Source organism: Engraulis encrasicolus, chromosome 7 (genome assembly GCF_034702125.1).
Source record: "Engraulis encrasicolus isolate BLACKSEA-1 chromosome 7, IST_EnEncr_1.0, whole genome shotgun sequence".
NCBI classification, from domain to species: Eukaryota; Metazoa; Chordata; class Actinopteri; order Clupeiformes; family Engraulidae; genus Engraulis; species Engraulis encrasicolus.
Window position 1 is genome coordinate 19170201 of NC_085863.1, and position 13216 is coordinate 19183416.

Below are 13216 nucleotides of genomic sequence, written 5' to 3' on the forward strand. Positions count from 1 at the left end.
ACATGAGTATTTTCTAATTTCTCATGAACTCACTGAGCTATGTTGTTTGGCTAATGTAAAGTAGGATACACACACACACACACACACACACACACACACACACACACACACACACACACACACACACACACACACACACACACACACACACACACACACACACACACACACATTTTCGCAATAATAAAGTCTGTGCTGAGTGAAGTCTGCCTGTTTTTTTTTCCCCCTGGAGAAGCACAATGTGGGGTATATTTATGAAATAAAATGATATACAGATACAGTAGATTTAGGAAATCAATTAACTAGGCCTTGTATGAATTGGTACGAACTAAGCATGCTACAACAAAATATTTGGAATGAACTTACTTCACTTTTTCATCAGTATTGATTCAGATGATAGAAAGTCAGAGTGGGTCAGAGCTGCACATGCTGAATGATACACAAGCAATGTGAGCCTTGAGATATGAACTGTTAAAAAAACCTTTAAGAGTGTGGGTTTTTGAACATTCTATAAAAAGAATGTGTTCTATAACAATGCAAGATTCTAAAATTCCAATAGAACCTTCACTGCCCGAACATTCCTGTCACACCGGTGTGACGGTACACTCTTGAAGGTTAACAATCGTATTATCTCTGCTGCCCTACAGGATAGGCCTATCTGAACATTGTTGTTAGGCACAACACAGGACGTCAGGAAATATATATGAAACAAAGCCTTTGATATGCATTTAATTACTTATACATTTAGATATAACTTTTTTGTACATACGCTACATGATAAACAGCAAAAAAAAAAAAAAGATTTTTGATCTGAGGTCCAGAAGAACAAATTTCAATGTGGTGCAAGCATGAACCGAAGTCTGTGTAGGCCTAGTCGCCATTATCTTACTGATTCCCGTTTTCACTCAAGCTCATATTGTATGCAGATAGCAGATGACAGTCAAAACAGAACAACAGAGTCCCAAAATATAGTTTTTTTTTTATTTGCAGTTGTGACAGACCTACTGTAGGCATGAAGTCATTGACACGAAACATGCATGCTGCTGAATAGCCACACAGAGGATAGCTAACTCATGCTGCACATAGCCACGTAGGACCGTAGCAAGGTAGCTCAAGAATACTGTAGTTGTATGTAGCCACATACTGCAGGACCTTAGTTACCTAGCTCAAGCCGATGTAAACGATAGCCACACAGTTGCACACAGGTATACAAGATTAGATGCCACGTTCAGTCGTGAAGCATGCGTCAACATAGGGCCATATGCTATAAGTTCCTGTTTTTCACTTTATCAGCAAAGTTTTAGCGCCACCTGCAGGAGGTGCCAACTGATGTTCATTCAAGCAGCTCTACCGGCAATCAAATTAAGGCATTAATTCCAATAAACAGGGCTAGTTAGCACGACAGCTAGTGCTCTATACATACCTTTCAGAGTTCCTTCGCTAGCTGGCTAGCTCAAGATGATGTATACACATACAGTATAATATGTAGCTAAAACAGGTTCATAGCTGTAGTGGGTTGGGGCACTACCCCTAAATATGCTAAACATGCTACACATGCTCAGTAGAAAAAAAATACAGTGTATCGATTCAGTATGATTGCAAACAAAATTACAATGAATATGATTGTTTAAAAAAATCTCATGTACCAGTCTGCCAAGGACTACTTTATCATTTTCTTTCATATAAAATACATAAACACAATAGCATCTTTGGGAGCTTCTTCTTGAGCACAGCTTACTGTTGCATTGGCAGAACAGGCCCATTGCAGCATTACATTATCATTATGCCAACAATTCAGTTAATCAGTCGATTAAAGCTAGCAATTATAGCAAAGTCATTCTCTCCAATTTCGAATGTCTGGCAATAGCTTACTGTCTCCTCTGAAGCTTCAGGATTCTAATACATATTATACAGCACTGGGCAACCTTAACGCTAACCACAGCTAACCAACCAGTGCTTACCCATATACATAAATATTCTAGATAATAACAGAGTGACAAACAGTCCAGTGTTTGACATGAATCTTTGACATGCTGGTGGTTGAGGTGTGCCTGAGGTGGTTGTTATTGAAACAGACAATGTCTTCACTCACCATGATCCATTCCAGATGTACAAAAGCATTCTACAGGCATTCTAAAGTACCGACATTCCACAGTACCAGGCATATTCTGCTGACCATGATTCTCAATATTTAAAACACTTACAGTTCCAACATGATTGGCCGCCATTTCAGGGCCGCTCCAACAGAGATGGTGAAAAAGAGATGCTCAGTCAATAAATATTACAGAAACTCAATAGTGCTTTAGAAGTATATTCAACATTCACGTCATATACTATCAATGGGTTACTCAACTCTCAAAAAGACATAAGGACACTTAGGTACACTATGGACACATTGTAATGCGTAGAGCTGAATCGTGATGTTTAGATTCTGCTGTAAGTGTCCTTTTGGAGTCTTGGTAACCATTTTCAGACTTGAAAAGTGCAAAAGTCTTGTCACAGTGCTAGTTGTTTAGTCTAAGTGGTGGCAGTAATATATGGCAGCGGTTCTAGGTGACTGCCATATAGTGGAGAGGGTGTGTCCAGAGTGATGTCAACATAGTGACAGTGTTCTAAGTGATGTCACCATAGTAACAGGGTGTTTCTTAACCGACAGTCATCACAGTGAAAAGTGATATTACCATAGTGACGTAGGAAGGGTTTCTAAGTGACAGTCACCAAGGAGGATCTGCAAACTGACAGGTTGTGTCCTAGGTCACGGCTACCATAGTAACAGTGTCCTAAGTGACGTCACTATAGTGACGGGATGTCTCCTAGGTGACGGTCACCACAGTAACAGTGTGTCTCCTATGTGACTGTGACCACAGTGACAGTGTGTCTCCTAGGTGACGTCACCAGTGACAGAGGGTGTCCTATGTGATGGTCACCACAGTAACAGACTGTCTCTTAGGTGACCGTGACCATAGTGACAGGTTGTCTCCTAGGTGACGTCACCATAGTGACAAGAGTGTGTCCAAGGTGACAGTGACCATAGTGACAGGCTGTGTCTTAGGTGACGGCACCATAGTGACAGAGTGTGTCCAAGGTGACAGTGACCATAGTGACAGGCTGTCTCTTAGGTGACGGTGACCATGGCGGCTCCTCCTATGGACTGCATGACGGCCGCCAGCCGGCTCTCCAGGTCGTGGGGGGAGTTGGAGAAGAGCTTCGGGGGCTCCTGAAGAACCACGCGCTCCGCAGAACAGTCCAGAACACGCGGCAGAAACTCACTCAGCTTCTCCTGTAGGGACTCTGTGGAGAACCAGAAAGAAAACATAAAGAATTCTTTCAAGAACATACAGTAAACAGCACTTTGAAGAACAACAAGGACACCTTGAAGAACAGAAAGAACACTGAAGAGCATAAAGAACACTTTGAAGGACAACGTGTTTGATACATCATGTAAATAAAACACAAGCGAGAGCAAGCTGTCTTTGCAGTACCAGGACACACATGCACGCACACACTCTAACACACACACACACACACACACACACACACACACACACACACACACACACACACACACACACACACACACACACACACACACACACACACACACACACACACACACACTCTCTCTCTCTCTCTAACACACATACCGTTGATGTCCTGTCCGAGCAGACTACACCAGACACTGCGTATATGCTCAATGGCATCCAGGTCCTCCTGACACACACTCGTAGTCTCTCGGCTCATCAGCTGCAGGCACGGGATGATGACATCATTCACCACAGCCACGCCCTCATCCACCTGTCCCGCCTCCATGTGCTCCGCTCCTCGGAACACACGGGCAACCCCCTCATTCAACTCCTGAAGGAGAGAGAGAGAGGGGGGGAGGGAGAGATAGATAGATAGATAGAGAGGGAGATAGAAAGCAATAATACGTTTTCCCTGCTGTCAGCATAAAGAGACATTTCTTCCATTCTTTATCCTGATTCTGCATTCAAATTATGAGAGCCACATATAGAGAAGTATTAATTATGTTTTTGCAAGATACTGATTAAGAAGTTATGGTATTGACATGTCATCATCAATGATGTGGATACTGAGACTGTGTGTGTGTGTGCAGAGGCGATTCTAGGGTCAGGTGGGGCCCCAAGCGAAAATTCAAAGGAATTAACATTTGAAACAAAATTTCCACTACTGTAGTAAAATGTAAGCTGTTATTCACAATATGGGGGCTTGGGGGCCCCAAGCGGCTGCCTGCCTTGCCTGGTGACAAGATGCGCCTCTGTGTGTGTGTGTGTGTGTGCGTGTGCGTGCGTGTGTGTGTGTGCGTGTGTGCGTGCGTGTGTGTGTGTGTGTGCGTGGATGCGTGTGTGTGTGTGTGTGTACTGACCATGAGGCATTTCCTCCTGTAGAGGGAGATCAGGGTTTGCTCCACCCCCCTCCTGTCTCCGCCCCTCAGCAGGATAGAGTTGTCCTGGTAGGCATGGGCCAGGTACGTCAGGGCCTCACGCAGCCTGTTATAGAATTACATAGAAATTAAAGTTTCATGTAGAATTATGGAGTAGGCCTAACACAGAATTATACAGCTTTAGGCATTATAACAGTGTAGAGTTGTGGAGTATGGGCCAAGTACGTCAGAGCCTCACGCAACCTTTTATAGAGTTAAATAGATATTAAAGACTCTTTAGACATCAACTGTTGCAACATTATAGAGTTATATAGAAATTACAGAATTAGGCTATATAGAGGTAGAATCTATAGGCATTAGACATTATAAGCTGGTTTTGTCCTGGTAGGCATGGGCCAGGTACGTGTGTGTGTGTGTGTGTGTGTGTGTGTGTGTGTGTGTGTGTGTGTGTGTCTGTGTGTGTGTGTGTGTGTGTGTGTGTGTGTATGTGTGTGTGTATATGTGTGTGTGTGTGTGTGTGTGTTTGTGTGTGTGTGTGTGTGTGTGTGTTGCTTACTTTCCGTGCTGATACTGCTCCAGTCCCGTGAGCAGGTATGCAAACACCGTCTTGAACATGCTGTAGTCATCATGCCACTTCTGCAGGGCGGACACACACACACACACACACACACACACACACACACACACACACACACACACACACACACACACACACACACACACACACACACACACACACACACACACACACACACACACACACACACACACACACACACACACACACACACACATACACAGAGTTATCATTTAAACAAACATCTGGACAGTTGCATTGAGGACAAACTCACGTACAAATAGCACCTTCATACAGAAGCATAATTATTACCATTAAAGATATTTTTGTTTCATATTCTTCTATTTGAAACACACACAATTTGTCAGCAGTGTGCATATAATTGATTAAGTATATCCGTATCATACACACTTAATATACAAAAGCACAATGTCGCAGAATATCTCAGTGCTTGCTCCGTGAAAAAAAGAGTAGCAAGCTTGTGTGTTGCATTCTGCATGTTAATGTAGCAGACAGAAAAAGCTCCAAGCCCGGATAAGGAAGCAGGGAGCAGAGTGAGTCTGCAAAGGTTTTAACAGAGAAATTAGAATATATAAAGCTTCACTCTGATTGGTTCCCATTGTAACCACTCACCTTGATAAAGTTTGTGTATTCCTAAGACCATTCAGGTACTACAGAAATATTGTAAAGAACATAATTATTCCACTGGGATTTAAGCCTATTTTTGGTTTATTTTGGCTACTTAGGTTATTCAATTAATTAAATTATTCATTTAATTTTGCTATATTTTCCCTGCCAACCTGCTACGGCCCCCCTGGCATCCTCTCACGGCCCCCCAGGCGTCCCGAGCTGGGCCCCCACTTTGAAAACCCCTGGTATAGGCTTCACTCACACACACCAGAGGCACCGCCACACAAACAGAGCCTCCCACCCTCTCTCTCTCTCTCTCTCTCTCTCTCTCTCTCTCTCTCTCTCTCTCTCTCTCTCTCTCTCTCTCTCTCTGTCTCTTTCTTTCTCTCTCTCTCTCTCTCACACACATACACGCACACACACACACGCACACACACACACACACACACACACACACACACACACACACACACACACACACACACACACACACACACACACACACACACACACACACACACACAACCATATAGAGGCCTAGAGAGCTCACACACAACCACGTAGGGACCTAGAGAGCTCCACAAGAGGGTTTTTTTTTTTGGAGGGGGGGGTATTGAATCGAATCGGGAATCGTGAATCAAGTTTTTTTAATGAAAAAAATCTAGATTTTATTTTTAGGGTGAATCGCCCAGCCCTAAGTGTTGTTAGCGTTAATAGCCTAGTGTTGTGTAGTGTTGTCTAGTGTTGTCTAATGTTGTATAGTGTAGTGTATGTCAGTGATAATTAAGTGTCTTTTGCCATTAATGTTGATGGTGGTAGCAACTGAGACGCACCAGGTACTCCTCCATATCCATGTCCTCCGGTTTGATGAGGCGAATTTTGGAACGAGCCTCCCTCATGATGCTGATGGACCTACACACACACACACACACACACACACACACACACACACACACACACACACACACACACACACACACACACACACACACACACACACACACACACACACACACACACACACACACACACACACACACACACACACAGATTGAGAGAAAGGTGAGGTTGTAGTCGTGGCTCTACAGACAGACAGACATGTGGACAGACCTATTCTCCTCTCTTTCCTCATTGCTCTCATTCCCCCACAGCATCTCCTCTCCCTTTCTAATACCCTCCCATCGCTGTTATACATCCCTTTCGAGGTAAGGTTGTTTACCTGCTGTCCAAGCTGAGGTAGTTTCTTAAAGTTGCGATAGTTTCTAAAAACTGAAGTAATTTATTAAAGTTGGGGTAGTTTAAAAAAGCTAAGGTAGCCAAAGTTGGGATCTTCAACCTGTGGTATAAACTAAGGTAGCTAATGAAAGCTGAGGTAGATTCGTTGTCGTCAAACCTGAGATGGTTAAGGTAACAAATCTGAGGTACCTTATCTAGGAAGGGGTTGAAGCTGAGGTTGCGGTATGTTATATAGTTTGGGGTGAGTACCTGTGTTATCAAAAGGTACTTTACCTGTCGTCAAAGCTAGGTTTGAAAGATGAAGTAGTTAGGGAAGGCTAAGGTAGTTTCACTGTCATCAAAGCTGAGGTAGTTTACCTCAAGGCTAAGGTTGCGGTAGCTTATGTATGGTAAAAAAAGCCGCACTCCCGGATCAGTTTCTTGCAGTTTTAATACTGGATTAGCATGGCAGACAGTCCTGCCTGACATGCTAACCCAGAATTAAAACTGCAAGAAACTGATCCGGGAGTGCGACTTTTTTTTTACCATACATGAACTTTGCTGTTTGCTCGCACCCAAAGACCTTGTAAGAAACTTTTCGGAGTTGAGCGCACTTTCTCTACTAAAAATGCGGTAGCTTATCTGTCATCAAAGCTGAGGTAGCTTACCTCAAGGCTAAGGTTGCGGTAGCTTACCTGTCATCAAAGCTGAGGTAGTTTACCTCAAGACTAAGGTTGCGGTAGCTTACCTGTCATCAAAGCTGAGATTGCGGTCCCCAAACTGCTCGAGCAGGGTCCTCTCGATGATGCGTTTGGGGGCCCGGTTCTGGAACATGTAGATGAGGATGTGCTGTAGCCGCGGGTCCTGCTGTGGGGAGGAGCTCTCCTGGGACAGTGCATACAGGCGGGAGTACTCCTCATGGAAGGCCTACACACACACACACACACACACACACACACACACACACACACACACACACACACACACACACACACACACACACACACACACACACACACACACACACACACACACACACGCACGCACGCACACACACACACACACATTTAACAGAAACACAATAAACATACACACACGTACATTACATTCATACACACACACACACACACACACACACACACACACACACACACACACACACACACACACACACACACACACACACACACACACACACACACACACACACACACACACACACACACACGCACGCACACACGCACACACACACACACACACGTGCGCACACATTGAACACACAAACACAATAAACATACACACGCATATATTAAAATTTAATTTAATGATTAAATTCATATACCCACTCACACACAGACACACACACACACACACACACGTACCGCGATGAGTCCGGCCTCAGGCCCATCCTTGTCGATGACCTTGCTGGCCTTTGCGATGGCCAAGATGATGCCTTGCATAGCTGGAGTCAGGATCATCTGGACACCGACACACACACGCGCGCACGCGCACACACACACACACACACACACACACACACACACACACACACACACACACACACACACACACACACACACACACACACACACACACACACACAGTGAGAGAGTAGCATTACTTTGTCTGTCTTACATGGTCTAGGTTTACTTGTCATGATATGCATGACTGTGTGTGTGTGTGTGTGTGTGTGTGTGTGTGTGTGTGTATGTGTGTGTGTGTGTGTGTGTGTGTGTGTGTGTGTCTGTGTGTCTGTGTGTGTGTGTGCGTGTGTGTGTGTGTGTCTGTGTGTGTGTGTGTGTGTGTGTGTGTGTGTGTGTGTGTGTGTGTGTGTGTGTGTGTGCGTGTGGGTGTGTGTGTGTTTACTGTGTGAGTGAAGGCATTGTGCTTTTGTGTGCTTTTGTGTCCTCCCCTCAGCGTTAGACAGTGTGCACTTTACCTGTGTGTGTGTGTGTGCGCGTGTGTGTGTGTGTATGTGTGTGTGTGTGTGTGTGTGTGTGTGTGTGTGTGTGAGTGTGAGTGTGTGTGTGTGTGTGCGTGCGCGCGTGTGAGTGTGTGTGTGTGTGTGTGTGTGTGTGTGTGTGTGTGTGTGTGTGTGTGTGTGTGTGTGTGTGCGTGCGAGCGCGTGTGAGTGTGTGTGTGTGTGTGTGTGCGTGCAAGTGTGTGTGTGTGTGTGTTCACCTCTTCGTTGAAGCCCTCTGTGTTGGAGAGCACCTGTATCTTGCCCACGTTGGGAATCTCAAAGTCAGTTAGAACCTCCTCATGCTGAGGCACCTCTGCCTCTTCAGATGCCCCTCCCTCGGCCACACCCCCTTCTGCAAATAATAGGCGTGGTAATTATGTCAATTACATGTAATTACAAGGAAAGTAACTGACTTAAAATATGATGCGAGAATAGTAACCTTAGCTGTTTTGTTACTTCCCAGCAAAACTTGACTTGACTTGAGAAGTGACACCTGATCACCTTAAATGTATTACAAGGCAAACTTTCTTTTAGCTAGACAGAGATTTTTTATTTATTTTTTCTCGATATTTAGGACTACTTTTAATGCAATCCATTTTCAATACCTAATATTGGCAGATTTTGTTTTTTACACATCAGAAAAGTACACAGTAAATGTTGTAGTGTTAATTCAACACTTAGAGAGTTCATTTGAGTCCAAATGATGTCAAATCAACTCTCTAAGTGTTAAAGGAGCACTGTAGAATTTACTGTGTAACTTGTGACAATAGATTTGATTACAGTATGTGATTATTTGAAATAGTGTGATGTAAACCTAGTTTTTCTTGTTCTTGTTCTAGTTTTTCTTGTTCTTGCAGTCGCAACATTCATACATCTACGTGTTCCACCATGCAAGTGAATACAAAAAGCTAGCGAAAGAATAGACACAACAGATGAAATAAGAATAAACGTGTACCAAAGTACTCCCCTAAAAATTCAAAGTGTAGTAACTACACCGACATTGAAACTGAGAAAAAGGCCTTCAAAGTAATTGGCTTTCGCTTGGATATTGTAGTTACTGCAAATTTGATAGCAATTATTTTGATAAACAACAATTTATATTGATTAGCAATATCTCTTAAGCGGAACACATTTGGAACATAAGGCTTTTTCACAAGATAAAGGAGGTGTTGTGAAGGCCATTTTCAATTTAAACTCAATTTTGACAAAATATGTAGTTACTGCACTTTGCCTTTATAGGGCAGAGTAGAAGTAGACAATTACCTCCTTCCGTAGCCCTGTTCTGTGTCGTGCCCTGCTCTGGGCTGGTGCTGCTGTCTCGTGCGGGGCTCTGACGAGGCATAGCGTTGGTGCTGCCCTCTCCTGCTGGTCGCTCAGTGGGCATGGAGGCCCTCTCCTGGGTGCCAGTGGTGGGCATGGTGCTGGAGCTCTGGGTGGTGGGCATGGGGCTGGGGCCACCCCGAGTGCCCATTGTGTTGGTGTCACCATGAGCAGATATGGTGTTGCTGGTGCCAACCTGGGTGCCCGTGGGGCTGGTAGGGCCCTGGATGCCCTTGTTGTTGGGGGCGGTGCCAAACGGAGAGGGCATGGGGGTGGGGTCGGGACGTGGCATACTGTTGGGGTCAGGGGGCATCGCCACAAAGAATACCGGCTCCGACGGCTCCTAATGCGCGCGCACACACACACACACACGCACACACACACACACACACACACACACACACACACACACACACACACACACACACACAAAGAAGATGTAAGTGCAGGCCATGAGATGTGACATCAACATGCAGCAGCCAGGTTGTGAAGGGGATTTCTAGTTGCGAGTGGAGCTGGGGTTGCTGCAGTAATAGTGTAATTCCACCAGAGGGCGTGCTGAACTCAATCCAGCCAAGTCGAGTCTCCTCATAGAAGTGTTTATATCCCCAACTACAACTACTAACACACACGCACACGCACACGCGCACGCGCACGCGCACGCGCACGCGCACGCGCACACACACACACACACACACACACACAATGGTATAACCCACTTTCCCCCTACCCAGTCTGGTGCTGTAGTTATTACCACCGCTGCAGAGGTGAGAGAGGTTAACACTGTAACTCACTGGCTGCCATTTCCAAACCACACCACAGAGCTACAGACTGCTAGAGCTCTTTCTTATTTTTAAGCTTTTTGAGTAATATTGTGATCTTTTTTTATATATAGTGATATTTTTTTTCAAATCATACAAAATGGAGTTTTGTGTCTATATCAACAACAAAAGAAGGAGTATAAAAAGTTTTAAAAAAAGTTTCCATTCATTGGTAATCATCTGTGGAACACAGGTGGGTATCCCAATAATATGCTTGAACAAGAAAATTAGCGTTTTTCAGCGTATGAGGATCACACTTGATAGTACTGAATTCGATTCCTGTGCTTATTTGTTTTTTCAGGTGATTTCTTGATTAGTTCAGTGGCCATGAAAGGGATTTTTACGGTTAAAGCTATTCACAACACCTCTAAAAATAATTTTGCTTTACTTTATTTATACAGTTACATTTCGTAATTTGTTGTTTTTAGGGAAAAATCTAAATATGTGGTGCTGGCTTAATAGTTTGGAAATAAAATCATATTTAGAGTGAACATTTAAAAATTTGCATTTACTTATCCAAAGTCTCTCTGTGTGTACGCGCATGTGTGCTTAGATTGGTGCGTGACTAGAGATATGTCTGTGATGGTGTCTGTAAGTGTGTGTGTGTGTGTGTGACCAGAGATGTGTGTGTGTGTGTGTGTGTGTGTGTGCGTGTGTGCGTGTGTGTGTGTGTGCGTGTGTGTGTGTGTGTGTGTGTGTGTGTGTGTGTGTGTGTGTGTGTGTGTGTGTTATGGTGCATGTAAGTGTCTGTAAAGTTCACGGGCTATTAATAGTGAAGTAGGAATGTCTGCCAGACTTCACGTGGTAACACACACACACACACACACACGCGCACGCACGCACGCACGCACGCACGCACGCACGCACGCACGCACGCACGCACGCACACACACACACACACAGATATAGGTCACTAGAGTTGGCAAATGTCCAATCAGGTTGGAAGTAAGTAGAGGATTGTAGAGGTATACAGTATAGAGGGTGGTGAGAGGGTGGGTGGGTGGTGGTTATGAGATCTTAAGAGTGTTGGGGATTGTGGGTGCTATGGGGGCTGTGTGTGTCTATATATGTGTGTGTGTGTGGGGGGGGGGTGTGTAGACAGGTATAGAACAGTGGTCATCAACCATCTTGTGTGGATGGCCAGGTGACATTCCATTTCCCTTTTGCGGATTAATAAACTCGCTCACTCACTCACTCACTCACTCACTCACTCACTCACTCACTCACTCACTCACTCACTCACTCACTCACTCACTCACTCACTCACTCACTCACTCACTCACTCACTCACTCACTCACTCACTCACTCACTCACTCACTTAACCTTTCCTGAACAAACGCCCCCTTGACCTCATCATAAACCTCCCAAAGCCCCCTTGACCTCAACGACTGCTAACGCCCGTCTTGGTATTAAAAAAATAAAATAGACTAACCCCTTCCATTTGAAACTCTGCCCCCGCCCCCTCTTTACTGTCTCCTTTTCAACACATCTGGGGGGCAGTAAAGTCCCGGGTGAGAAACATTAGTATAGAGCAGTGGTTCTCAACCTTTTTTGAATAAACGCTCCCCATACCTTATCATAAGTCTCCCAATGCAACCCTGACCTCATCAACAGCCTGGCAACGCCCTAGCCTGGGAAATCCCATACTGCCTTTAGTTCTACACAATCGTTTCGATCTGAAAGACAGTCTGGCGAGGATGACTTTTAACGGACAAGATCGTGGTCTCTGTCTCTGTCCAATCAGAGAGCGGGACGGTGTGTCATAATGGCCCAGCATTCTGCCCCCTACGGAATTTACCATAGGCAGCTCCCCAGACCTAATCTCACTTGTGATTAGGTCTGATGTTAACCAGGCAAGCAACGCCCCCCTTAGTATTAAAAAGTGAAATGGACAAATGCCCCCCAAATGGCAATTAAGCGCTGCCCCCTCTCAGCTGTATCCCTCCCCCACCCCCCGACTCCCTCGGCTCTCCATCGGGTCAGCACAACATGTAAACAACACTGCAACTTGAGATCCTGGAAACCAACGACTGGTAGACACACAGACACACAGACACACAGACACACACACACACACACACACACACACACACACACACACACACACACACACACACACACACACACACACACACACACACACACACACACACACACACACACACACACACACACTCTCTCTCTCTCTCTCTCTCTCTCTCTCTCTCTCTCTCTCTCTCTCTCTCTCTCTCTCTCTCTCTCTCTCTCTCTCTCTCACTGTCTTCTTCCACACAGACACACTCTCATC

General features: G+C 44.9%; 1 protein-coding gene and 1 non-coding gene across 2 annotated transcripts in view; both read right to left on the reverse strand.

Annotated features, from left to right (window-relative positions):
* Positions 1-959: 959 nt before the first annotated feature.
* Positions 960-13216, reverse strand: part of usp28 (ubiquitin specific peptidase 28) — a 35433-nt gene continuing 23176 nt past the window's right edge. The window contains exons 21-29 of the mRNA XM_063202992.1: positions 10051-10450; positions 9006-9139; positions 8207-8302; positions 7573-7751; positions 6443-6521; positions 4959-5038; positions 4385-4508; positions 3645-3855; positions 960-3291 (exon numbers count right to left, since the gene is read on the reverse strand). Of these exons, the coding sequence (XP_063059062.1) occupies positions 3116-3291; positions 3645-3855; positions 4385-4508; positions 4959-5038; positions 6443-6521; positions 7573-7751; positions 8207-8302; positions 9006-9139; positions 10051-10450 (1479 nt within the window). The 3' untranslated portion in view covers positions 960-3115. The remainder of the gene's footprint in view (positions 3292-3644; positions 3856-4384; positions 4509-4958; positions 5039-6442; positions 6522-7572; positions 7752-8206; positions 8303-9005; positions 9140-10050; positions 10451-13216) is intronic.
* On the reverse strand, positions 5405-5543 carry LOC134453397 (small nucleolar RNA SNORA77). Its single transcript, XR_010035597.1, has one exon. It is a non-coding gene; the product is annotated as a small nucleolar RNA SNORA77 (small nucleolar RNA).